This window comes from Salmo salar, chromosome 04, assembly GCF_965601325.2.
Source record: "Salmo salar chromosome 04, fSalSal1, whole genome shotgun sequence".
NCBI classification, from domain to species: domain Eukaryota; kingdom Metazoa; phylum Chordata; class Actinopteri; order Salmoniformes; family Salmonidae; genus Salmo; species Salmo salar.
Window position 1 is genome coordinate 79,587,662 of NC_138294.1, and position 27,600 is coordinate 79,615,261.

General features: G+C 42.0%; 1 protein-coding gene across 1 annotated transcript in view; it reads left to right on the forward strand.

Moving 5' to 3' along the window:
- The window catches only part of LOC106603823 (follistatin-related protein 4), a 271,754-nt gene that overhangs the window by 24,900 nt on the left and 219,254 nt on the right, over window positions 1-27,600 (forward strand). The window contains exon 3 of the mRNA XM_014197993.3: window positions 5,287-5,320. Within this exon, the coding sequence (XP_014053468.1) occupies window positions 5,287-5,320 (34 nt within the window). The remainder of the gene's footprint in view (window positions 1-5,286; window positions 5,321-27,600) is intronic.

Sequence of the window (27,600 nt, forward strand, 5' to 3'; positions counted from 1 at the left end):
ACTTAACAACATGAATTGGGGTATTTAGAATACTATATAGGTAGATTATTTGATAAGAACAATGATATGTCAATAACTACATTTGGAAAAAAATGCAGATAGAACCTAATAGTCCCAAGCTCTCGAGATGCACTAGTTTTTTTTAACCCACTCAAGTTTGTAGTCAAGTCCTCAAGATCTGTGACCTAGAGGGAATTCACACAGATGTCTCTATTGTGACACTTACAGTGGTATCTGCATGTATATCTGAATGAAATGGAGTCCATTTGGGGCAATCATTAGGGAAGACAAGGTTATTTTACCACTATGGTACTTACAGATGATGATATGCACTTTGAGCCACTTTATGTTGCTTTTCTCAGCTTCTCATACCGTACAGAAGAGGCCAATATATCTCTGATCAGCCTTGTGTTCTTTTCTCAGCTAGGCTTTGTACTAAAATAGCTAATAGCAGAAACAAATTGACTCAACAGATAACATCTGCTATAAATACATTTGATTTGATTACATTACATACAGCACCTGAGCACTCTTTTGAAACATGTGATTTGTGAAAGCAACAATACTTCAAAACAGTGTAATCAGTCATATCTATCAAGTGAGAATACTAAGTGAAGCTTAGTGATATTTCCCTTGGATAATATAGACTGGACAACTGTATAGCTTAATTCATTTGTAATGAACCCAAACAATTATGGTTCTTCATTTGATCAATAAGTCAAATAAATTCAACAAAAACATGTACAATATGTTGTCTCTTCAAAGACTCCCTGGAAAACAGTAGATAATCCTGGCTATATATATTACTTTTTTAAAAACATAAACTTAGGGCTCTATTCGATCCGCATCGCAGAAGTTCGGCTTTACAGCGTGATTGATATTTAAAGGCAATGTTCCCGCTTTAGAGGAGACTGCATTCACGGTGAACTTTGCATATGTCAGCTCAATCAGAAATGACCTTTACATTTCTATTGTGGGATCTGTAACGTGTTGGATCAATTAGCTAGAGTCTATTAAACTTAACATAAAGGTGTGGTGTAGTGTGATGTTCAATTAATCCACATTAATTACACAAGTTCACTAGTAGAACTAACTACGCTGCAGAACCTGTCAGATAAAATCATGCAAATAGGCATTTTTCCCAGTTAATGCAATCATTGTTTATAGGTCATCCATTAAAACGCAATGACTATTTACACCCAGAGCCATTACATTTAGTAGGTCTCCATCTCATTCTCACGCTGGGGCTGTTTCCTGGGGGAAAGTTGTCATATCATGAGTAGAGCGGCCTGGGTACGTGGCTCCGTATTAGCAGTGAGCCTGCATCCCCTCTCTCAGCCTGACCCGTCTTGCCTTCCACTAGGAAAGCGATTATCCCTTTTATTAAGGAAAACTCTGGTCATGTAAAAATCTCTTGAAAACTCAGTGGGACTCTGTGGTGTCCCTCCATTTTTGGAAGTACAGCAATGGAATTACAATGAATAGAAACACTTAAGAGGATAAATCATGGCAGTAAATATCAGGGAAAGCATGCAGCATGACTCCCGACACTCCTACTAACCACACAAATGGAATGCAGGGGGAAATTAGAATTCAGGGAAAAGTAATTCGTCAGTTGAGATTTGCCAGAATTTTCTGCTGCAGGAAAGTTTTTGCTTTACTTTAGGATTTGTCAAAGTCATGTATTGCATTGTATTCAACTTTCATCATCAGACTGAATGTGTTTTTTGCTTATTTTCTGAAAGAGGTGATTGGTGTCAACTGATGGGCACACATACACTTACAGTGCATTCAGAAAGTATTCAGACCCGTTCGAAAGTTTGAAACGTTACAGCCTTATTCTAAAAATGATTAAATAAAACATTTTCCTCATCAATCTGCACACAATACCCTATAATGATAAAGCAAAAACAGGTTTTTCGAATTTTTTTCAAATATATTAAAAATAAAAAACATAAATACCTTATTTACATAAGTGTTCAGCCCTTTGCTATGATATTGGGCTCAGGTACATCCTGTTTCCATTGATCATCCTTGAGGTGTTTCTACAACTTGATTGGAGTCCACCTGTGGTAAATCCAATTGATTGGAAATTATTTGGATAGGCACGCACCTGTCTATATAAGGTCACACAGTTGACAGTGCATGTCAGAGCAAAAACTAAGCCATGCGTTAAGTAAAGGTTAAATAACATTTTAAAAATGAGGTCGAAGGAATTATCCGTAGAGCTCCGAGACAGGATTGTGTCAAGAAACAGATCTGGGGAAGGGTTACAAAAAATGTCTGCAGCATTGAAGGTCCCCAAGAACACAGTGGCCTCCATCATTCTTAAATGGAAGAAGTTTGGAACCACCAAGACTCTTCCTAGATCTGGCCGCCCGGCCAAACTGAGCAATTGAGGCAGAAGGGCCTCGGTCAGGGAGGTGACCAAGAACCCGATGGTCACTCTGACAGAGTTACAGAGTTCCTCTGTGGAGATGGAAGAAACTTCCAGGAGGACAACCATCTCAGCAGCACTCCACCAATCAGGCCATTATGGCAGAGTGGCCAGGTGGAAGCCACTCCGAGGGTAAAAGGCACATGACTGCCTGCTTGGAGTTTGCCAAAAGGCACCTAAAGGAGTCAGACCTTGAGAAACAAGATTCTCTGGTCTGATGAAACCTAGATTGAGCTCTTTGGCCTGAATGCCAAGTGTCACGTATGGAGGAAACCTGGCGCCATCTCTACGGTGAAGCATGGTGGTGGCAGCATCATGCTGTGCGAACGTTTATCAGCGGCAGGGACTGGGAGACTAGTCAGGATTGAGCGAAAATGAACGGAGCAAAGTACAGAGAGATCCTTGACAAAAACCTGCTCCAGAATGCACAGCACTTCAGACTGGGGTGATGGTTCACCTTTCAACAGGACAATGATCCTAAGCACACAGCCAAGACAATGCAGGAGTGGCTTCGGGACAAGTCTCTGAATGTGCTTGAGTGGCCCAGCCAGAGTCCGGACTTGAACCAGATCGAACATCTATGGAGAGACCTGAAAATAGCTGTGCAGCGACGTTCCCCATCCAACCTCACAGAGCTTGAGAGGATCTGCAGAGAGGAATGGGAGAAACTCCCCAAAAACAGGTGTGCCAAGCTTGTAGCGTCATACCCAAGAAGGCTCAAGGCTGTAATTGCTGCCAAAGGTGCTTAAATAAAGTACTGAGTAAAACTAATTTGCTAAACATTTGCAAAAATTCTAAAAACCTGTTTTTGCTTTGTCATTATGGGGTATTGCCCATTGTGTGTAGATTGATGAAAAAAATGATGTAATCCATTTTAGAATAAGGCTGTAACATAACAAAAAGTGAAGGGGTCTGAATACTTTCTGAAGACACTGTTAGTGTGTTGTGTGCCCATCAGTTGACATCAATGATTTTTCCCATTTCCGAAATGATTTCACATTAACATACCAGACACATTCTTAGCTTTGTGTGCTAGCTTTGTTTGAATTGAATCTAATATACCCATGGCAATTGACACCTTTTCTCTATTTCATCTCCATACATTGTGGGTATCCAAATAAGGTTTATATTGTCTAGTCTGCTCTTCCTTATCAGAGTCTAATGGCTGCCGGCATGGCTCTGTGTATACAGTCGTCTGTGTGCTGAGTCTAGCTAGCCGAGCTGGCACAGGTTGGCTTAAATGAAAGCTTAAATGAAAGCGAGCATATGGAGGTTTGAATGAGAGTGGCTGCACAGCACCCTTACAGGAGAGGAACAGAGGCATATGAGAGGCATATATTCTACCAGCATCCATTATAACACAGCTTGGGCTGAGTACCTTGCTGTTACAGTTGTGCCTCTCCCAAAAATATGTGTGCATGGATGCTGTATGATGTTCAATTGAATCTAGTCAGGGAGTTTAAATGGGAGCCAAACAGTAGAAAAACACACAGATATTAGCTAGCTGATTGAGTCTAGGCCTAGAGCAGTGTTCTGTCTCTCTTTGTCTGCTCTCTGTTTTCTCAGTGGTTCACAACGCAGTGACAGTCTCTAATCAACTAAATAAACAGGACCCTCTTGAAATGATAGAAAGGAAGGCATCTGATCAGTGCAAACGCTTTGCTCTGCCATGATGAGGACGCACGTCTGCAATTAAAACAGGCAGATGGCATGAGAGAGGAGGGTTTGACTTGGCCCAAATCTCTGTAATCACATGGAAGCACATTCTGTTGAAAGGCAGCGGTGTCTCTTCAGAAAGTCTCCAAAGGCCAAGGGCTCTCTGCGGTTGCCAAGAAGGCTATCAGACACATACGCTTTATCAGTCAAGCTCATTACAAGCCAGATTTAGTGTGAGGGACGCTAGTTGTCACATCGCGTCAATTAACAGCTGGCATGTAGAGATGTAAGAGGAGGCATTGTTTTGGTTTCATGCTCTGTGTGAGGACTCACATAAAATTAATGCTGTGTTGCCTACATACTATACAAAAGCTCCAGACTGTATGCCAAATGTATTGTGTATTGGAAACAGAGACCAGCTATTTCCACACAAGTGGTAAAAGCAGTAAGACATTATTATTATCTTTCTGGATAGTAAGGTTAAGCTAGTTTGGTGGTACTGGCTTTATGATGTTACAGTATAAATGGTACAGTAGGTAGCAAGTATTCATTTAGGCTTCCTCACTGTGACCCTTCAGAGTGATTCCCATCTATTTCAATTCCCCTACTCTTATTGTGTTTGGCCACTTTAATTATGCAGATATCTTAGCCTGGGAGTTGGGGATGTACAGATGTAGGATCTTAATTTGTGCCAGTTTGCTATAGCAGGAAAACAATCCTACAGCAACAGGAAATGTGGAAATCACAAACTTCGGTAGCCTTTTTAAACCTCAAGTTTAAAATTTCCTGCATTATATAGAGTTATCCTGCAACAGGGTGATCAAATTAGGATCCCACATCTGTACATAATCCGAACATCTGCTCGGAGAAGCCCAACGTGGTCTTTGCACTGCGGATAAATATGAACTTTACAGGCATGGTGCTTCTTGCTTCTTGAGCTATATACACCATCCTGACAGATATCCAGGCAAACAGAGATGACACCTGCCATCTTGTAGTCTTGCCAAATTAAATTTTCCGAAAAGGATGAATGAATATACTCTGGAAACAGTGTAAAACCTTTCTCACTTCTACTGGTCTTTTCTCAGAGAGGAAAACACACATTACATGTGGCCCAATATTCTGATAAGAAGAACAGACAGCTTTTGTCTGAGACTAATAGTAAGACTTTGTGTTGTGTTCTCTCTTTGCAGAAGAGTGGACATGTTGACGGGGTGGCCGATCCATGTAAGTAGCCTTACTGTAATCAATCAAACTGCACCACTTAAATACAGTATGTTATGCAATGACAAAAACCTTTCATGTTGGCATGGGTTATGTGAACAGCATTGATGGTACATACTATAGAAGCCCTCTTTGGTGAAAGTACTCAGAAAAACCTGTCTCTTTTCAAGGTTATACACACAGTATCAAACCAGCTTATACGCTGTTGGTACACTGTGTAGTAACTTCCTCATGTTCTGTTGTGTTCAAGATGGTATTTTAAAAGAATATGATGTCTTCCTGTTTTGTGAGCTATCATTATTGCCGTTGCCTGTTTTTGGTTTGTGTGCGTGCGTATGTTTGTGAGTGTGCGTGCACGCGTGCACGTGTACCGGTATTCTATTCTTATGAGATTCAATGTGTTGTATCAATTGATGGCGAGGCACTACTGTACCCTACTGTAATCACATCTGTGCTGAGACGTGTTAGGTGCTACAGGCCTCTGCGTCTGCGGTGATGTTGTGGAAGTTCTATTACTGACTGGGATATTCCAGGAAGATGCAGTGCCAGGTCTCAGTAATGTCATGCTCTTAATATTTTCAATTTAAGGATCTCTATTCCACACTGCTTTATGTAGTGCAGCCAATCTCACTGTGCATTGGAATGTAATATTCAAACTGTGGTTTCCCGTACAGTATTTGTTGTTGATTTATTAGTTGTTGCCCTCACAGCTCCTCTTTTGTGCATTCGAGCATGCAGGCTGGGTTCTTGACCTTAGAGTGTTAGAGCAAAGGGCAATTGGCCGGAGGTAAGGAGACAACACATCCTGAGTAACAACATTCTTCCTTGCCATTTAAGAACAAAGCAAGTGTGTTAGAATGTGTTGGAATTATTCACATGGTGTGGTGATCCATCCGTCTCCTGGGACTAATTATTCACTGTCTGTTTGTATGCTAAACTTCCCAAAAACAAGCAAGTGCTCTTTCTTGTCCTTATTCCTCATTCTCCTTGGAAGGGAATGACTGCAGATATCTCTCTCCTTCTCTCTCTCTCTTTCTCCTTCTCCCACTCGCTCTCTCTTGCTCTGTCTCTCTCCCCTTCTCTCTCTCTCTGCATCTGTCTCTCTGTGTCTGTCTGTCTTACCCTTTGGCTAACTGCTGCCTCGGTCTCTCCTCCCTCTTCTCGTTCTCACTCTGCGTTGTTTTTATTGTCGTGTCTGTGATCCTCACTTGGAGACGACCACATTAATCAAATTGCCCTAGTTTTTCTTGAGAGACGCCAACGTTACCTGTGAAAATTGCAGCGGTGCAAACATGGCACGGCGGTCTTGAGCCAGCTCAGACAGAAGTCATAAATAAATTACATTTTACCGGCTAGCAGCACACAACAAGCAGGTCAGTTTGGAAAAGAACAGAATGTTTAGGTAATATGCGGAATTGAATATTGTCAATTTAGCTTATGAATAAGTGGTGATTAATTTAGCCTTGAGTGCCTAATTTATTAATTAAACAATGGGAAGTCAAACCAAGTTAAGCAGCCCTGTGGTTCATTTAGACAGTAATTGGGTGGGAATTAGGTAGGGCAATGCAGACCGAGTGACTAACAAACTGTAAAAGACTGGAGAGGTAGGGGCAGGAGAGGAGAGGAGAGGAGAGGAGAGGAGAGGAGAGGAGAGGAGAGGAGAGGAGAGGAGAGGAGAGGAGAGGAGAGGAGAGGAGAGGAGAGGAGAGGAGAGGAGAGGAGAGGAGAGGAGAGGAAGAGAACAGGCGAAGAGGCTATCCTCACAGATACCAAGGTGGGAGAGCTTCATCATTAAACCACAGATCCAGATAACCCATCACCATTTAAATTCCACAGATCTTATTTCTTCAAAGTCTTTACACATAAAAATAATTTGAAAGGAATGCGAAGAGTGTTATTGCTCCAAAATGTCTTGTTTCGTCTCTTAATTTGCAGCTCCAGTTTTTCTACCCAGTGTAGGAGTTCTCAGTGAGCATTGGAAATACATCAGGGGCCGGGCGCGCCATTGCATGCAAATAACATACGTTTTCTCTGTGGCCTTCAATTAAACTCTGAGATTTAAGAGCGCTCCAGACATACGGACACTCAGGTTCTACCTCAAAGAGTCATCTCTAATAATTAAAACTGTCGCTAAGGATCATTTCACTACTGACAGTTTTAAGTCACTAACAGATAGCCATGTCATAAATCTCGAAGAAATATGATTTCATTATGTCGAAGAACAATAAAGATTACTTAGCGTGGAGTTCATAAAATACAGGGTAGAAATCACTCAGCCATCAGAAACTTAATCAAAATTGTTAAATATAATAGCCTTTTGTAAAATGCCTCCACCTTATAGAGTTGGTAATACAATTATAAGTCCTCCAAATGGCTGCAGAAGTACTGCTGCTACACCGAGTTGTGATTTGCCCCATAAATTTCCTGATTTCTGAGTCCCTCCTCACTCCATTCTGATCAAGCCCAGGAATTACGACCAAACCCCAGCATCCCTATAATCAAATCAAGGAGTAGGTACAGTGCCTCTTCGGTATTTTGATTTGAATTGTGCCAGAAGCGTAAGCTCTGTACTTAGCGTGCCCTGAGATCCAGTTGAAGGGCTTAAGGAGGGCATATCATACTCTCTGGGGATTTGGAGAGCCTTGCAGTGTCACACTGAAGAACACTTTACTCTGACTGGGGAGAACTGGGAAGAATGTTGCAGTGTTACTTTGAGCTGGTGATATTAACACCAAACATGCTAAGATTGCAGTGAGGAAAGGGGGAAAACAACACAAAGAGAGTCTAAGCTCTGTCTAAGCCGGGGGGGGGGGGGGTGTCATACCAAGGATCCTTTTGCTATTTGACCCCTTGAAGTAAAAAAAAGACCAGGAAACGTATATATATATAGATATATATATATATCTATATATATATATATATTTACATGTATTTAACCCCATGTTTTTGCCACTAAACAGTCTCCATGTGAGGCCTGTGGGCATCCAGGAGCCTAAACAACAAAACAACCAACATAGAGGTGTCATAATAATTTGTAGGCCAAAGCATTGGGACGCTTCAGGTGATTTTGTGAGAAGACCGATTTTCGGAATGTCTCATGGTCTGACAAACACCGCTCTAGCTCTGTCACCTTTCACCTCAGATGCGGAAGTGTGACATCGGCAGATGTGGTGGATTGATGCAACAACAAAAAAAAATCTAGTTTAAACTGACAGATTTGGGTCCCAACACATTCGGGTGTGGAAGGGAATGAAATTGTAGGCCAGTTAGCTAAAAGAGCTTTGAAACAAGATATCATTTATATTAATGTTCCACTGCGTAGAGGTGAGGCCAAATGTAAGATTAGAGCTGTCACGACTTCCGCCGAAGTCGGCTCCTGTCCTTGTTCGGGCGGCGTTCAGAGATCGACGTCACCGGCTTTCTAGCCATCGCCGCTCCATTTTTCATATTTCCATTTGTTTTGTCTTGTTCCATACACACCTGGTTTTCATTCCCTAATCACACTGCATGTATTTAGTCCTCTGTTCCCTTCCATATCTTTGTGTGAAATTGTATTTATGTTATGTGGGTATTGTTACACGCTATACTTTTGTCTATGTTCCGTGTTTGGGCACATTTATGTACTTTTGTGCTTTTGTTGGACCGGAATAAAAAGTGCGCCTGCTCACTACACTCTGCTCTCCTGCACCTGACTTCACCTCCAGTACACACCTTAACAAGAGCCATTGTGATCATGTGTGGCAGAAGAGATGGGACTCTGAGCGCAAGGGCCGGCATTTATATGCCCTCCAAAGAAAGGTCGGCTGACCAAGATTCAAGGGTCAGATTAGGAAGGAAGAGGTGGTGTTTACTTGATTGTGCTTAGGACATTGTATATTGGAGTCGTCATTACATCTGGTTGGCAAGCATGTGAATGGTTTGTGTCTGGAGTGTATGATTGATGAAACGGTGGAGCATGTGTTGTTATATTGTTGTAACTATGTTGAAGAAAGGGTAAGATTGAAGTGTAGGGTCATTGAGTTTGGATGGGGTTGGGGGTTTGTAAGGGATTTTGGAGATGGCGAAGGGTCTATTAGAAGTTAGTAGGGCTCTTTTTATTTTAGGTAGGAGGATTTAGAAATGTTGTAAACCGTGATTGACAACACTCTCCAGCACAGTAGGTGGCGGCATACACCTTTAACGTTGGTTTGCAGACTGCCATCACATCATGGAACAACTTTCTATTATGCTAATTTGATTTCTGCAGGGGTACGGACATTGACTCTAGGCGGCTTTAAGGGGGGTAAAAAACTACTCTGCAATTTGGCTTTTATCTTTAAGCAGCTTGTGTTGACAGTGAATTTCAATGCTATTCTACTTAACAAGGCTTAAAGGAGCTAACACTGACATTATTTACATACCTCAAAAGAAGATAAGATGACAATATCTCATTCAACAGGTTTATAGGTTTGCTAGATATTTCATTATACCTTTTGAAATCATAAAAAGACCAGCATCATCATGCAATCTCCATGTTGACTGGTTAATTATCTCTCTATATTGTTAATGTGATGATAGAAATATATAGGTAATTTTATTAATATGGTCAATATAAACATAATAGCCTGTGTGACTTGAGACATCTGTAAGGTTTTCATAGACGACACTGGGCGAGTATGCTTTAAATGCCAGGATGTCATACTTATTTCAACTTTTCATTTAGTAGAATTCGCTGCACACTATTGAGAAAGAGAAACGTCTTTCCACTTTGTGTTTGATCAGCTAATAAATATAGTAGATAAGAGGATGGGCTGGAGCAAAATGAACAAATGGCGTGAAACAACGCAATTAGATGACGCATTCTCAGTATGGGTATGGGTGAGCCTAGTAAATTGATTTGCTGCTTACTGCATGCATTTATACTAAACAGTACATAATAAATTGTATGTAGTATGATTAGTACACAGTATGTCATTTTAGTAAGTAGTAGGCAAGACAGATTTCAGACACAGCCAGGTTATGATTAGAAATGCATTGACTAACACTGCCTCGTCTCCTGGGTGACATGAACACAGGGTTTTCAGTCTGAACGGTGGCATTACCCCGCAGAGACACTTTTTTTTACCTTTATCTTGAACTGTATTGCCTGGCATCGACGCACACCCTACTTTATGAGGTGGGAAAATAAACGATTGCCTTGAATTCCTATGATGTGCTCCTATTCTCCCTGCTTCTCTGCCTGACGGAGTTCTGACAATAAGTTATTGAGATGGGATCTCATTCGGGCAGCAAGGTCCTCAAAAGCACTTTGTCACTCTGCAAAGGACAAAGTATATTTGCATACCTCAGGGGAAGTGGAAATATTAATAAGATGCTGTCAAGTTGGGTTATATGACTCAGTAAACACATTCTCTGCACAATGCCTGCATATTCTTTTGGTATCAGAGACACAATGCTATTGAAACAGTGAAAAGGAATTTTTCTTTGCTGAATGTGTTCATTCACGTTTTGACTGAGACTGATGCTGCTTTTGATCTTATTTACAAGTTGTGTTTCCTCGGGAATATATCTCAAAATGTCCTTCTGAGAAAGTTGTTGCATAGTTTAGCTAGAGAGATTGCTGCATCTATTTAAGTCAAACTCTAAACTCCATATGTAACAAATATGGAAATGGCAGACCTTCAAGTACAGATGGAATCTTTGCCACCAGCTGTAGATTGCAGCTCTAAAGGTGTGACAAAGACTTTGCGAATGTTACATTTTGCAAAGTGTGTGCAGGATTTTCTTTTCTTTAAATGTATTACACTTCGCAAAGACAAAGGGAGTGACTTTGCCTAGCACTCACACTCCACATGGAGTAGGTCATTTTGTTCGTAAGGGACAGACAGACCAGCCTCAGGCTGATCGCTGAAGGCTTAGTGAGTGAGCATCACAAACTCAAACCACTGAATCGTGCTCATGTGAGGTGAAAAGGAGTTAATAATATGGTATTTGTATTTCTTACATAATTTTTCTAAATATGGCAAGCAATTACCAGTGTCCTAATTTTGGCAGTCTGGGAGGACATGGGCCTGCCAGAATTCACTCTTTGAAGGTGTGCTTTTAAAATTCAATACACAATTTGTGCTTCTCTGAAGCTCTTTAGCTATATCCTATCCATTTGTGTTCAAGACAAGCCGTAGCATAAAAGCACCCTGGTGCATTTGACAGACGGTCTGACAAACTATGCCTATATTCTACTGAGATTCATCCTAAAATAACAACATAACATAACATAAAATAACACCATTGTTGTGTTGGATCCTTGCTATGGTACTTCATTTGTCTAGTCGAGAGCTTGGGACTATAAGGTTCTATCTGCAAAAAGATGATTCTGAGATAATTGTCTTTAACGTTCAGAACCCCCATTAGTTTGAATAGTGTCAGCAATTTTATACTGTATTCCTTTGAATTTAACAGGAATTGGGTTATTTAGAGTACTATATAGGTAGAGAACATTGAACAGAATAAGCCTATGACAATAACATCATTTTTACAACAATGTAGATAGAACCTTATAGTCCCAAGCTCTGTAGTGTCCATACATTTACTGTTTGCAGAGTCTTTGGCCGATAAGAATCCTGGTATGGAAGAAAGATGTAGGATCTGAATTTGATCACCCTGTTGCAGGTGTACTTTCCTGCAATGGAAAACTTGTAACGTGTATTTCAGGTTTTAAAAGGCTTCTGAAGTTTGTAATTTCCATTTGGAAATGTCAGACTTAATTACGAAAGAAATGATCAACTCCTACAAAAATGTCCATTAATTATAACCCACATAATAATTCACATTTCCTGTTGCTGCAGGATTTCTTTCCTGCTGTATAAAACTGGCTCAAATTAAGATCCTACACCTGTAATAACAAGCTATAGCACCTATACCAGTTTGTGGGTGGCTCCTCTTGAGAATAAATGCGAGTGTCTTTGGAATTAAAACACTGAATTATTTATAACTCGACAAAGAAGCTGGCTTAGGTAGGTAGCAGGGAGAGAGAACACCCGCAGCACTAGCAGCAACAATAACTAATGAAGAAGATTGTTTTGCTGATTATGTCCCAAATAGCATCCCATTCCCTATATAATGCACTTCTTTTGACCAAGGACCATATGGCTCTGATCAAAAGTAGTGTCCTATATAGGGAATAGGTGTCACAGTTGTCGTAGGAAGGAGCGGACCAAAGTGCAGCGTGATTATCGTTCTACATTTTTATTGAACTGTGAAACTATGCAATACATACAAATTAACTGAATAACAAAACAACAGACTTTGACGCAGAGGTGAAACATACACTTACTCAAAGACAATCTCCCACAAACCCACGTGGGAAAAACACCTACTTAAGTATGATCTCCAATTAGAGACAACGATGACCAGCTGCCTCTAATTGGAGATCATCCCAAACAAAACCCAACATAGAAATACAAAACTAGAACATAACAACATAGAAAAACTAAACTAGAAAACCCCCCTGTCACGCCCTGACCTACTCTACCATAGAAAAGAACAGCTTTCTATGGTCAGGACGTGACAATAGGGTGCCATTTGGGACACACACCCTGTTTGTTTTGAAAGCCTGTATGGGCTAACAGAGAGCATACAGTACAGAGATGATGAATTATGTGTTCTAGAAGAGAACTATTGAAGCATGCTGAGTGAATGTAAGGACGTTCTCAGGTTCTCCCTTCATCAGTAGATGGTTTACCAGGAATCTGTCTACTTATTTCCGTCTACCTACAGTACAACACAGCAGCATTCAACAGAGTAGTACTGCTCTGCGTGTGGCCCATCAGTGCTTGTAACTCCGCAGTGTTTACTATAATAATAATGATACTAACTATAGTTTAGCCAGGTTCTCATGTTATATATTCCCATTATTACACAGGTCCACAGGGTTGGGGAGTAACGGATTACATGTAATGAAAAGACTAACTGTAATCTGTTACGTTCCCAGCAAAAACATTGTAATCAGATTACAGATACTTTTGAAAAACTAGATGATTACTTCTAGGATTACTTTTAAATTCAGAAAGGATGTTTGCGAGAATTTTTTTTGACAACTTTATGTTTTCTCAATGACATTCAAATCAGCAGTGAAAAAAAGTATGTATTTAAGTTTGTTCCGCCTGAGCAAGTCTGACCAGGGAGAGGCTATAGAGGACACGCCTGCTGCCCAAAATGATGACCTATGTCACGCAGCTGAGAGCCGAGTAGAGACAAATGGATTAGATTCAGTCAGCCCTGATGAACCCTTCCCAGATAGCTAGATTATGCTGACTAGCTGGCAACAAAACAGCAGCATGGCGGTAGTTAAAATTTGTAATTGAAAGTTATGTTTATTCCGATAGACGAGGGACCCTAGTCACAAAATCAAGTTTCAAGTTTTATTAGTCATATGTACGAGATACATATGTTATACATCATCCAATGAAATGCTTACTTGCAGGTTCCTTCTCAAAAATGCAACAATATGATAATAATAAAAGATAAGAATATGAACATAAAGTAAATGACAGAAGAATAGAATAAACATGTTAACATTTATTATAATACAGGAAGACACAATTTATAGTCCAATATTTACACTTGTATTGGGGATGGGGGAAAGTGTATAACTTGAAGTATAATAAGAATCTGGTAGCAACAGTTGTGATGTGTGTGTAGCATGAATCTATATCTGTGCATATGTGTGTGGGGGTGTGTGCATGAGTGAGTGCATGTGTGCTAAGGTGAGAATCAGAGCAAGTTGTCAGTCCAGTTCAAGTACTGTATTCAACAGTCTGGTTCCTTGTAGCTAGAAACCGTCTCTGAGCCTGTTAGTATCAGACCTCACGCTGCGATACCGTCTGCCCGACGGTAAGGGAGAGTACAGCTTGTGGCTGGTGTGTGTGGGGTCCTTGATGGTGGGCCTTGCGGTTGTGGATGGAGCAATTCCCGTACCAGGCCATGATGCAACTGGCCAGGACGCTCTCGATGGTGCAGCGGTAGAATTTGGAGAGGATGCTACTTGGCTTCCTCAGGCACCGTTTCGAGTAGATGTCCTGGATGGGTGGGAGCACGGTCCCAGGGATGTACTGGGTCATCTTCACCACCCACTGGAGGGCCTTGCGATCGTGGACGGAGCAATTCCCGCACCAGGCCGTGATGCAACAGGTCAGGACGTTTGTATTTGTATTTATTATGGATCCCCATTAGCTGCCACCAAAGCAGCAACTACTCTTCCTGGGGTCAAGCAAAATGAAGGCAGTTTATACAATTTAAAAAACATTACAATACATTCACGGATTTCACAACACAGGCCCCTACTCCACCACTACCACAAATCTACAGTACTAAATCCATGTGTATGTATAGTGTGTGTGTGTGTGTGTGTGTGTGTGTGTGTGTGTGTGTGTGTGTGTGTGTGTGTGTGTGTGTGTGTGTGTGTGTGTGTGTGTGTGTGTGTGTGTGTGTGTGTGTGTGTGTGTGTGTGTGTGTGTGCGTGTGTCTGTGCCAATGTTTGTGTTGCTTCACAGTCCGCTGTTCCATAAGGTGTTTTTTTTTAATCTGTTTTTTAAATCAAAATGTACTGCTTGCGTCAGTTACTTGATGTGGAATAGAGTTCCATGTAGTCATGGCTCTATGTAGTACAGTGTGCCTCCCATAGTCTGTTCTGGACATGGGGACTGTGAAGAGACCTCATGGCATATGCATGGGTGTCCGAGCTGTGTGCCAGTAGTTTAGACAGCTCGGTGCATTCAACATGTCAATACCTCTTGTAAATAAAGTAGTGATGAAGTCAATCTCTTCTCCACTTTCAGCCAGGAGAGATTGACATGCACATTATTAATATTAGCTCTCTGTGTACATCCAAGGGCCAGTCGTGCTGCCCTGTTCTGAGCCAATTGCAATTTTACTGAATCCTTTTTTGTGGCACCTGACCACACGACTGAACAGTAGTCAAGGTGTGACAAAACTAGGGCCTGTAGGACCTGCCTTGTTGATTGTGTTGTTAAGGCAGAGCATCGCTTTATTATAGATAGACTTCTCCCCATCTTAGCTACTACTGCATCAATATGTTTTGACCATGACAGTTTACAATCTAGGGTTACTCCAAGCAGTTTAGTCATCTCGATGCTGCCGACATTTCTTCAGCACATGCAGCCTACAATGTTACAAGTATAGGCTAGCAAATTTGATTTTAATTGTGAAATATAATAGGGCCTATTTGTGTAATTAGTAGGCTAACGCATTGTTGCTTACTTCCTTCCGCTCGTTCAACAGTTTAATTAAATACGTTTCGTTGACCTCATCTTCATCTTTCTAATGACATCCTTAAATAATTTAGAATTAGATGCAGATGGCTTTCACTTTTTTCAAACTACCTGTGTTCTATTGGCTGCTGTATTTAACATTCAGCAAAAAAGTGCTTCCATCCCTCGTTGAATAGTATATTGGTATAAGAAAGGCAAAAAAAATAATAATGTCCAGCTAGCTACTCTAGTCTATCTTTTCCTGCATGGGACTCCAAGAGCTAAGTAGCATTTTTTAAGGAGAGACACCAGCGGAGCACACGTGCTTGAGGCTATAATAGACAGAGGCTATAGGTTAGAAGCTTATTATGCATAACTCATCATTAACTAGCAAAATATACAGCTAAAACTGCATTGAATGTATTACCTGAAGAGGTAGGCTAGGACATCTATATATAGGGCTATATATGAATTTAGAACAGGATTATTTATTTTGGATGAATTTGAATGGAGTTGATGGAGAGAGAAAGCCTGCGAGAGAGTGCTCGTGCGTGCACTGATTTTAAAGCAACGCTATTCGAGTGATAGGCTGTTTTAAAACTCTGAAGTTATAATCATTTTTTACTAAAATCTTTACAATTAAAAAATAAGGTGACCCCTGAAAGCCAGAAGGAGATGGGTAAATTAGACAACCATTCGCTCTTTATATTACTGTAGCATAGACTATGCTGCAGCAAATGAAGGCCTACCTGTCACAAGGAAAAAAGTTACCATGATGAGATGATAGGTCTACTGTATACGCATTGTGAACTGTGCTCCATACTGAGATGGGCTGTCTGTCCCCACCCTGAGCTTGATGATTCATCATGCAGAGGCTGTAGAGAAGCCAGATTTAGACATTGCATATCATTTAACAGTTCCATTTCACGCCGTATCCTTCATATAAATAATTTATAATAATTTACCGGTTTCTCAGAGTTATTTATCCCTGGAAAAGGGAGTGGTTTTGGGGGGTAAATACCAGTAAATCTCGGTAATCGGTTTCAACCCTGGGACCCTAGGACTGAGGACACACCCCTGGGGGGCACCAGTGTTAAGAGAGTGTGGAGGAGGTGTTGATGCCAATCCTGAACAGAGTTCTCACATAGGGGTTCCTCTTGTACAGATGTGAATAGCAATGGAAATGGCATCTTCCATAGACTTTTTGGAGCAGAAGGCAAATTGGAGTGGGTCCAGTGTGCCTGGCATGATGGCCTTGATGTGGGCCATGACCAGCTTCTCGAAGCACTTCATGATGACTGAGGTGAGCGCGACAGGGTGATAATCATTTGGGCATGCCATCTTGTTTTTCTTGGGCACTGGGATGATGGTGCCTATAGGATTTTGTGTCACCTCTATCAGAAGCCGATTGGACTACTTTTGTCCTATTGGATCCAATAGGTTTTTGGTCAGTGTTGTAGGATTTTGTCACCCCAATCAGAATCCTATTAGAACCTTTTTTCTTAATTGAACGCATGCAATTAGTTTGTTGTCATTACTTCCACTACAATACAACAACATTAATTACAACATTTTCTTTGATCAGAAACAACAGTTCTATATTTATTTTGGTTTTATTCACCACCACAATAAGGGATTGTTTCAAGGCTGCAAGTTCGTTTGCAGTATGACCACTAGTACACATGGTACATTTTGCAGTGTTAAACCAACACAGTTCATTTTAACAATGCCTCAGATAACATATGGTTCCACTCTACAGAGTGTAAAAAGTACTCTGATTATAATGTTACATTTTGGCATATTTCCCATGCTGCCTTTTCTTTGTAGTTACCACTCATGACTGTATTTTCTAATGTCAGAGACATGGTTGTTGAATTCTTTCCTTTTATAGGCCTGTGTCTTTCACCAAATGAGTACCTAAGCAAATGCTATCATTCAAAAATGTATTTTATGAAAATACATTACATATATCAAAAGGCATTACTTTGATGGCCTAGTTTAACCGAACACAGTGGTGTTAGGAAAATCCTGGTTTACAAATTACAGGCCATTATGCTGGCTAGCAAGATGATATGTAATTCCTTTTGGAATCCAGACAGAGTTAGGATAGCCAATAGTTGGAATCTTTATTCACCCGCAAAATGCATTTAGAATGACTACCAGGGTTAGGAACTCTGGTAAAGTACAATACCTAAACCATCTAAACCGGAAAAAAACATAAATCTAACTATCTGATTGGATTAGTTCAGAAAAATGTATGTTATTTATCTTTGTGTAGCATAAGATGTACATGTTGGCGCATTGCTGCGGGGACTTGCTTCCATTCAGCCACAAGAGCATTAGTGAAGCCGGGCACTGATGTTGGGCGATTAGGCCTGGCTCGCAGTCGGCGTTCCAATTCATCCCAAAGGTGTTTGAAGGGGTTGAGGTCAGTCCTCTGTGCAGTCAAGTTCTTCCACACTGATCTTGACAAACCATTTCTGTATGGACCTTACTTTGTGCAAGGGGGCATTGTCATGCTGAAACAGGAAAGGGCCTTCCCCAAACTGTTGCCACAAAGTTGGAAGCACAGAATCATCTACAATGTCATTGTATGCTGTAGCGTTAAGATTTCCCTTCACTGGAACAAAGGGGCCTAGCCAGAACCATGAAAACAGCCCCAGACCATTATTCCTCCTCCACCAAACTTGACAGTTGGCACTATACATTCAGGCAGGTAGCGTTCTCCTGGCATCAGCCAAACCCAGATTTGTCCGTCGGACTGTGAGATGGTGAAGCTTGATTCATCACGCCAGAGAACATGTTTCCGCTGCTCCAGAGCCTAATTGCGGCGAGCTTTACACCACTCCAGCCGACGCTTGGCATTGCGCATAGTGATCTTAGGCTTGTGTGCGACTGCTTGGCCATGGAAACCCATTTCATGAAGCTCCCGACAAACAGTTATTGTGCTGATGTTGCTTCCAGAGGCAGTTTGGAACTTGGTAGTGAGTTTTGTAACCGAGGATAGACTATTTTTATGCACTTCAGCACTCTGGGGTCGCGTTCTCTAAGCTTGTGGCCTGCTCCTAGACGTTTTCACTTCACAATAATGGCACTTACAGTTGACCGGGGCAGCTCTAGCAGGGAAGCAATTTGACAAACTGACTTGTTGGAAAGTCACTGAGCTCTTCAGTAAGGCCATTCTACTGCCAATGTTTGTCTATGGATATTTCATGGCTGTGTGCTCGATTTTATACACCTGTCAGAAACGGGTATGGCTGAAATAGCCGAATCCACTCATTTGAAAGGGTGTCCACATACACTGTATATACAAAAGTATATGTTGTATTCAGCTATGCATACAAAAAAGAGAATGTTCCCTTAACCCTCTCTATGCTGGGATAGGGAAAGAAAAAGAAAAACCCGAAGATAATGAGACCTCCCCCAACTCCTTCCCTCCAAGGGTTGTACCACCCTTTCTTGGATTAAATGTCAGGAATTGTGAAAAACTGAGTTTAATGTATTTGGCTAAGGTGTATGTAAACTTCCAACTTCAACTGTAAATATATAAATAATAAACACACACATATATAAACTGTCCTCTCACATTCAACTGCGTTTATTTTCAGCAAACTTAACATGTGTAAATATTTGTATGAACATAACAAGATTCAACAACTGAGAAATAAACTGAACAAGTTCCACAGACATGTCACTAACAGAAATGGAATAATGTGTCCCTGAATCAAAAGTAACAGTCAGTATCTGGTGTGGCCACCTGCTGCATTAAGTACTGCAGTGCATCTCCTCATGGACTGCACCAGATTTGCCAGTTCTAGCTGTGAGATGTTACCCCACTCTTCCACCAAGGCACCTGCAAGTTCCCGGACATTTCTGGGGGGGAATGGCCCTAGCCCACACCCACCGATCCAACAGGTCCCAGACATGCTCATTGGGATTGAGATCCGGGCTATTTGCTGGTCATGGCATAACACTGACATTCCTGTCTTGCAGGAAATCACACACAGAACGAGCAGTATGGCTGGTGGCATTGCCATGCTGGAGGGTCATGTCAGGATGAGCCTGCAGGAAGGGTACCACATAATGGAGGGGGATGTCTTGCAATGACAACAACCTTAGTCCGATGATGCTGTGACACACCGTCTCAGACCATGACGGACCCTCCACCTCCAAATCGATCCCGCTCCAGAGTACAGGCCTCGGTGTAATACTCATTCCTTCGACTATAAACGCGAATCCGACCATCACCCCTGGTGAGACAAAAACCGCGACTCGTCAGTGAAGAGCACTTTTTGCCAGTCCTTTCTGGTCCAGCAACAGTGGGTTTAGTACCTATAGGCGAAGTTGTTGCCGGTGATGTCTGGTGAGGACCTGCCTTACAACAGGCCTACAAGCCCTCAGTCCAGACTCTCTCAGCCTATTGCGGACAGCTTGAGCACTGATGGAGGGATTGTGCATTCCTGGTGTAACTCAGGCAGTTGTTGTTGCCATCCTGTACCTATCCCGCAGGTGTGATGTTCAGATGTACCGATCCTGTGCAGGTGTTGTTACACATGGTCTGCCACTGTGAGTACGATCAGCTGTCCGTCCTGTCTCCCTGCAGCACTGTCTTTGGCGTCTCACAGTACGAACATTGCAATTTATTGCCCTGGCCACATCTGCAGTCCTCATGCCTCTTTGCAGCATGCCTAAGGCACGTTCACGCAGATGAGCAGGGACCCTGGGCATCTTTCTTTTGGTGTTTTTCAGAGTCAGTAGAAAGGCCTCTTTAGTGTCCTACGTTTTCATAACTGTGACCTTAATTGCCTACCATCTGTAAGCTGTTAGTGTCTTAACGACCGTTCCACAGGTGCATGTTCATTAATTGTTCATGGTTCATTGAACAAGCAAGGGAAACAGAGTGTAAACCCTTTACAATTAAGATATTTTGCTTTTTATGAATTATCTTTGAAAGACAGGGTCCTGAAAAAGGGACGTTTCTTCTTTTGCTGAGTTTATATACAGTAGCAGTCCAAAAATGTTGACACACCTACTCATTCAAGGGTTTTTCTTTATTTTTACTATTTTCTACATTGTAGAATAATAGTGAAGACATCAAAACTATGAAAGAACACATATGGAATCATGTAGTAACCCCCCCCAAAAAAGTGTTAAACAAATCAAAATATATTTTATATCTGAGATTCTTATAAGTAGACACCCTTTGCCTTGATGACAGCTTTCCAAACTCTTGGCATTCTCTCAACCAGTTTCACCTGGAATGCTTTTCCAGTCTTGAAGGAGTTCCCACATATGCTGAGCACTTGTTGGCTGCTTTTTCCTTTCCCAATTTTTCTACAATGTAGAAAACAGTAAAAATAAAGAAAATCCCTTGAATAAGTAGGTGTGTCCAAACTTTTGACTGGTACTGTATGTATGGAATATACACTTCTCAAAAAAATAAAGGGAACACTTAAACAACACAATGTAACTCCAAGTCAATCACACTTCTGTGAAATCAAACTGTCCACTTAGGAAGCAACACTGATTGACAATAAATTTCACATGCTGTTGTGCAAATGGAATAGACAACAGGTGGAAATTATAGGCAATTAGCAAGACACCCCCAATAAAGGAGTGGTTCTGCAGGTGGGGACCACAGACCACTTCTCAGTTCCTATGCTTCCTGCCTGATGTTTTGGTCACTTTTGAATGCTGGCGGTGCTTTCACTCTAGTGGTAGCATGAGACGGAGTCTAAAACCCACACAAGTGGCTCAGGTAGTGCAGCTCATCCTGGATGGCACATCAATGCGAGCTGTGGCAAGAAGGTTTGCTGTGTCTGTCAGCGTAGTGTCCAGAGCATGGAGGCGCTACCAGGAGACAGGCCAGTACATCAGGAGACGTGGAGGAGGCCGTAGGAGGGCAACAACCCAGCAGCAGGACCGCTACCTCCGCCTTTGTGCAAGGAGGAGCACTGCCAGAGCCCTGCAAAATGACCTCCAGCAGGCCACAAATGTGCATGTGTCTGCTCAAACGGTCAGAAACAGACTCCATGAGGGTGGTATGAGGGCCCGACGTCCACAGGTGGGGGTTGTGCTTACAGCCCAACACCGTGCAGGACGTTTGGCATTTGCCAGAGAACACCAAGATTGGCAAATTCGCCACTGGCGCCCTGTGCTCTTCACAGATGAAAGCAGGTTCACACTGAGCACATGTGACAGACGTGACAGAGTCTGGAGACGCCGTGGAGAACGTTCTGCTGCCTGCAACATCCTCGAGCATGACTGGTTTGGCAGTGGGTCAGTCATGGTGTGGGGTGGCATTTCTTTGCGGGGGCTGCACAGCCCTCCATGTGCTCGCCAGAGGTAGCCTGACTGCCATTAGGTACCGAGATGAGATCCTCAGACCCCTTGTGAGACCATATGCTGGTGCGGTTGGCCCTGGGTTCCTCCTAATGCAAGACAATGCTAGACCTCATGTGGCTGGAGTGTGTCAGCAGTTCCTGCAAGAGGAAGGCATTGATGCTATGGACTGGCCGCCCGTTCCCCAGACCTGAATCCAATTGAGCACATCTGGGACATCATGTCTCGCTCCATCCACCAACGCCACGTTGCACCACAGACTGTCCAGGAGTTGGCGGATGCTTTAGTCCAGGTCTGGGAGGAGATCCCTCAGGAGACCATCCACCACCTCATCAGGAGCATGCCCAGGCATTGAAGGGAGGTCATACAGGCACGTAGAGGCCACACACACTACTGAGCCTCATTTTGACTTGTTTTAAGGACATTACATCAAAGTTGGATCAGCCTGTAGTGTGGTTTCCCACTTTAATTTTGAGTGTGACTCCAAATCCAGACCACCATGGGTTGATCAATTGGATTTCCATTGATTATTTTTGTGTGATTTTGTTGTCAGAACATTCAACTATGTAAAGAAAAAAGTATTTAATAAGATTATTTCATTCATTCAGATTTAGGATGTGTTATTAGTGTTCCCTTTATTTTTTTGAGCAGTATATGTCATTAAAAACTCCTTAAGAGTCTGGCGTCAACACCCGTGCACCAATCTAAGTATGAAAAATCCCCATCAAAATCTGTCAGTTTCAGGTAGAGATAGAGTATATATTTTTTGCATGGTCTGGGACTCAATCCACCGCATCCGCCTATGTTGGCCTTCCGCATCTGCAGTTGAATGTGCTGATATACAACGGTGTTTTTCTGACCATGAAATATCCCGACATTCGGTCTTCTCACGAAAACGTCTGTAGTGCTGGAACAGTGTGGCCTACAATTTATTATGACCTCGCTATGGAAAGATGAGATTCTCACAAACAAATCAAATTGTATTTGTCACATGCAGAATACAACAGGTGTAGACCTTACAGTGAAATGCTTACTTACAAGCCATTGACCAAAAATGCAGTTAAGAAACATTAAAAAAATTTAAATAAAAGTAACAAATAATTAAAGAGCAGCAGTAAAATAACAATAGTGAGGCTATATACAGGGGAAACCGATTCAAAGTCAATGTGCAGGGGCACCGGTTAGTAGAGGTAATTGAGGTAATATGTACATGTAGGTAGAGTTATTAAAGCGACTATGCATAGACAATAACAGAGAGTTGCAGCAGCGTAAAAGAGGGGCAGGGTGGTAATGCAAATAGTCTGGGTAGCCATTTGATTAGATGTTCAGGAGTCTTATGGCTTGGGGGTAGAAGCTGTTTAGAAGCCTCTTGGACCTAGACTTGGCGCTCCGGTACTGCTTGCCGTGCGGTAGAAGAGAGAACAGTCTATGACTAGGGTGGCTGGAGTCTTTGACAATTTTTAGGGCCTTCCTCTGACACCGCCTGGTATAGAGGTCCTGGATGGTCAAACCTCTGGCCATAGAGTGTAGGCCTGGTCTGGAGAAATGTAAATCAGGGAGTGTTTTATAGTGCCCATCGAACAGGCTGGTCAAATGACGCCTGGTCCTGTATGTGTCCCTGGGGCGTGCCTATGACTGAGTTAGATTTGGTTACAGAAATACAATTCTATCACATTACATCAGTACATAGCATCTCAATGTCTTACAAAAGCTTTATCCTTATTAATACATTCCATACACCCATATGAGGCAAGTCTTAAACTGAGTCTATTATATAAACAGTTTTATGGTAATATGGCTATATTGTCTCTTCTGAGTATCACAAAATTGTACCAAAAGAGGCCAACGTCATGACAGCAGGTTACATTAGTGTTCTTGAGCACAGGGACTATGTGGTCTGCTTGAAACATGTTGGTATTACAGACTCAGACAGGGACAGGTAGAAACTGTCAGTGAAGACACTTGACAGTTGGTCAGTGCATGCTCAGAGTACACGTCCTGGTAATCCATCTGGCCCTGCGGCCTTGTGAATGTTGACCGCTATAAAGGTCTTACTCACATCGGCTGCGGAGAGCTTGATCACACAGTCGTCCGGAACAGCTGATGTTCTCATGCATGTTTCAGTGTTACTTGTCTCGAAGCAAGAATAGAAGTAATTTAGCTTGTCTGGTAGGCTCGTGTCACTGGGCAGCTCTTGGCTGAGTGTCCCTTTGTAGTCTGTAATAGTTTGCAACCCCTACCACATCCGACAAGCATTGGAGCCAATGTAGTACGATTTGATCTTAGTCCTGTATTGAAGCTTTGCCTGTTTGATGGTTCGTCGGAGGGCATAGCGGGATTTCTTATAAGCTTCCGGGTTAGAGTCCCGCTCCTTGAAAGCGGCAGCTCTACCCTTTAGCTCAGTGCGGATGTTGCCTGTAATCCATGGCTTCTGGTTGGGGTATGTACGTACAGTCCCCAACCAATGTGTTCTCCATTTTTGACACAAATGCAAACAACCTTGTGGACAGTCTTAGTAGGTTTCACAGCTATTTTGTTGCAGTTGACACAATAACTTTAATGTGTGACGCAGATGCACCAGATGCAAATGTTTACTTACGTTGTGTCCCTTGGACCTTCATGGGATGGAGCTCACCATATTAAGTGGCAAGGGTGGCAGTTCAATATTGGTTGCTTATGATTTTATTATAGTTCACATGTATCCACTGTCAACTTTCATAGGTATTTGTCTTAGAGGTTTGGAAGGTGGGTGCTCCATATGTTAAGCAGCCATGGTAACTATAGTGTATAACAAAGTTTTGAAGCTAAATCCTTTACAATGTAATGTATACAATTCCCATCAACAAAATTAATAGAAATCCTGTATGGGAAAATACATAAATATCCTATAGGATGCTGTAGTATTCCAATACAAGGATCCAATTAGAATCCAATCAAAAAATCCTATCAGATTTGGAACCCGCCCTATTGGACTCCTACTGGATGCTATACTATAGGATTTTATATACAATAATCGAATAGAAAAATCAGTGTGCTGGAAGTGTAGCGGTCTAAGTTCCCGATTGCGGACCACATATGCCCCCTCAGATAAAATCCAATAGGATATGTACCAAAATCTAATTGGATTTTTTGACTAAGGGAGAAATAATTGAGAATTTCAATAAGCATTTTTCTACGGCTGGCCATGCTTTCCAACTGGCTACCCCTACCCCGATCAACAGCGCTGCACCCCCCATTTCTTCTTCACCCAAATCAAGATAGCTGATGTTCTGAAAGAGCTGCAAAATCTGGACACATACAAATCAGCCGGGCTAGACAATCTGGACCTTCTCTTTTTAAAATTATCTGCCGAAATTGTTGCAACCCTACTAGCCTGTTCAACCTCTCTTTCATATCGTCTGAGATGCCACAAGATTAGAAAGCTGCCGCAGTCTTACCGACTGCTAGGTAAAGCCCCGCCTTATCTCAGCTTACTGGTCACCATAGCAGCACCCACCCATAGCATACACTCCAGCAGGTATATCTCACTGGTCACCCCCAAAGCCAATTCTTCCTTAGGCCGCCTTTCCTTCCAGTTCTCAGCTGCTAATGACTGGAACGAACTGCAAAACAATCACTGAAGCTGGAGACTCATATCTCCCTCACTAGCTTTAAGCACCGGCTGTCAGAGCAGCTCACAGATCACTGCACCTGTACATAGCCCATCTGTAAATAGCCCATTCAACTACTTCATCCCCATACTGTATTTATTTATTTATTTATCTTACTCCTTTGCACCCCAGTATCTCTACTTGCACACTCATCTTTTGCACATCTACCATTCCAGTGTTTAATTGCTATATTGCAATTACTTCACCACCATGGCCTATTTGTTGCCTTTCCTCCCTTATCCTACCTCATTTGCACACACTGTATATAGACTTTTTCTATTGTATTATTGACTGTATGTTTGTTTATTCTATGTGTAACTCTGTGTTGTTGTATGTGTCACCCTGCTTTGCTTTATCTCGGCCAGGTCGCAGTTGTAAATGAGAACTTGTTCTCAACTAGCCTACCTGGTTAAATAAAGGTGAAATAAAAACGTTTTTTTTTTTAATAACTTGTAATATTGTTCACCACCTGGATGTCACCATGACATGCCAATAAATGAACGTAACGTCAAGCCGGTGTGAATGACCAGTGCAACGGTGTTGTATCAAGGTGCTTTCCAGTTCCAACTGTTGCTTCCCAATGGGAAGCAGTTGCTTCACTGGGCAGCTGTATCCACAGGACGTTGGTGGCATCTTAATTGGGGAGGATGGGCTTGTGGTAATGGCTGGAGCAGAATCAGTGGAATATAAATGGTTTCCACGTGTTAAATGCTATTCCATTTGCTCTGTTCTGTTCATTATATATATTTTACCTTTATTTACATAGGCAAGTAAGTTAAGAACAAATTCTTATTTTCAATGACAGCCTAGGAACAGTGCCTTGTTCAGGGGCAGAACAACCAATTTTTTACCTTGGATTCGATCTTGCAACCTTTCGGTTACTAGTCCAACACTCTAACCACTAGGCTACCTGCCGCCACATAATGAGCCATCCTCCCCTCATAAGCATCCTGTGGCTGTATCACATGTTGCTGGCGGTAGCTACGTGGCCTATTTGTTCCATCCCACCCAATTATATATCAAGTAGGATAGCAGTCTACACGAGAATGAACTTGTAATATTAGCAGTAAATAACCAACTGGATGTCACCGTGATACTGTCTACTGGTCAATGGGAAGAGTTTGTGCTGCAAGCCGGCAACACAACAACACAGGGCACAGAGTGTCCTTCGCTCGGTCCTCCGCTGTCCTGCAGTAAGGAGATAGTGTAGCCAATATCAGGCCAGGGTGACAGCTAAAGCACATTTATTGTATTGATTTTCAGTGAACATGTACAACTACGGCATTAACATCTACCGGGTGGCAGGTAGCCTAGTGGTTAGAGCTTTGGGCCAGTAACCAAAAGGTTGCAAGATTAAATTCCTGGGCTGACTAGGTAAAAATCTGTTGTTCTTGCCCTGAACAAGGCAGTTAACCCACTGATCCTAGGCTGTCATTCTAAATAATAATTTGTTCTTAAATGACTTGCCTTGTTAAATAAATGTTAACTTTTTTTTAAAAGTCTTACTGAAGTTTCTAGTGACAAACAAACTAGCTAGCTGGGGAAGGCTCATTAGGATAACTGACTGAACCCAATCTGTTCGTATCCACTCATCTCTTGCTGCACGACAACGTCATACATTTTGGGCACCAGGCGTGTCCGCATACCCTCTCCCATCTGACCACAAATCAGAGACCACTACGATGACACACCAAATGCAGGAATAGGCTTTTGTATGCTACAGTCCAAGCTATGTCTTCCAATGGTGCGACTGCTGTTGGCATCCAAAGATGATCCAACTTGGATAAACGCTTGGTGGTAAGGATGATGTCAGTGGTGTAGTCTACAGGCAATACTGATATCACTTTATTATTGATATCTAGGCTACATAGCACATTGATGTGAATCACACTGCTGCTCTCTCATTTATTTGAGCCTTAGAGATTGTGGTTGTTGTGGATGGCTGTTCACAAATGTATGTGTATTTTAACCCAATTATGGTTGATCTGAAGAAGTTTAAGCTGCCTATCAATCATTATTTTTACGAGCAGTGGTGTATTCATTA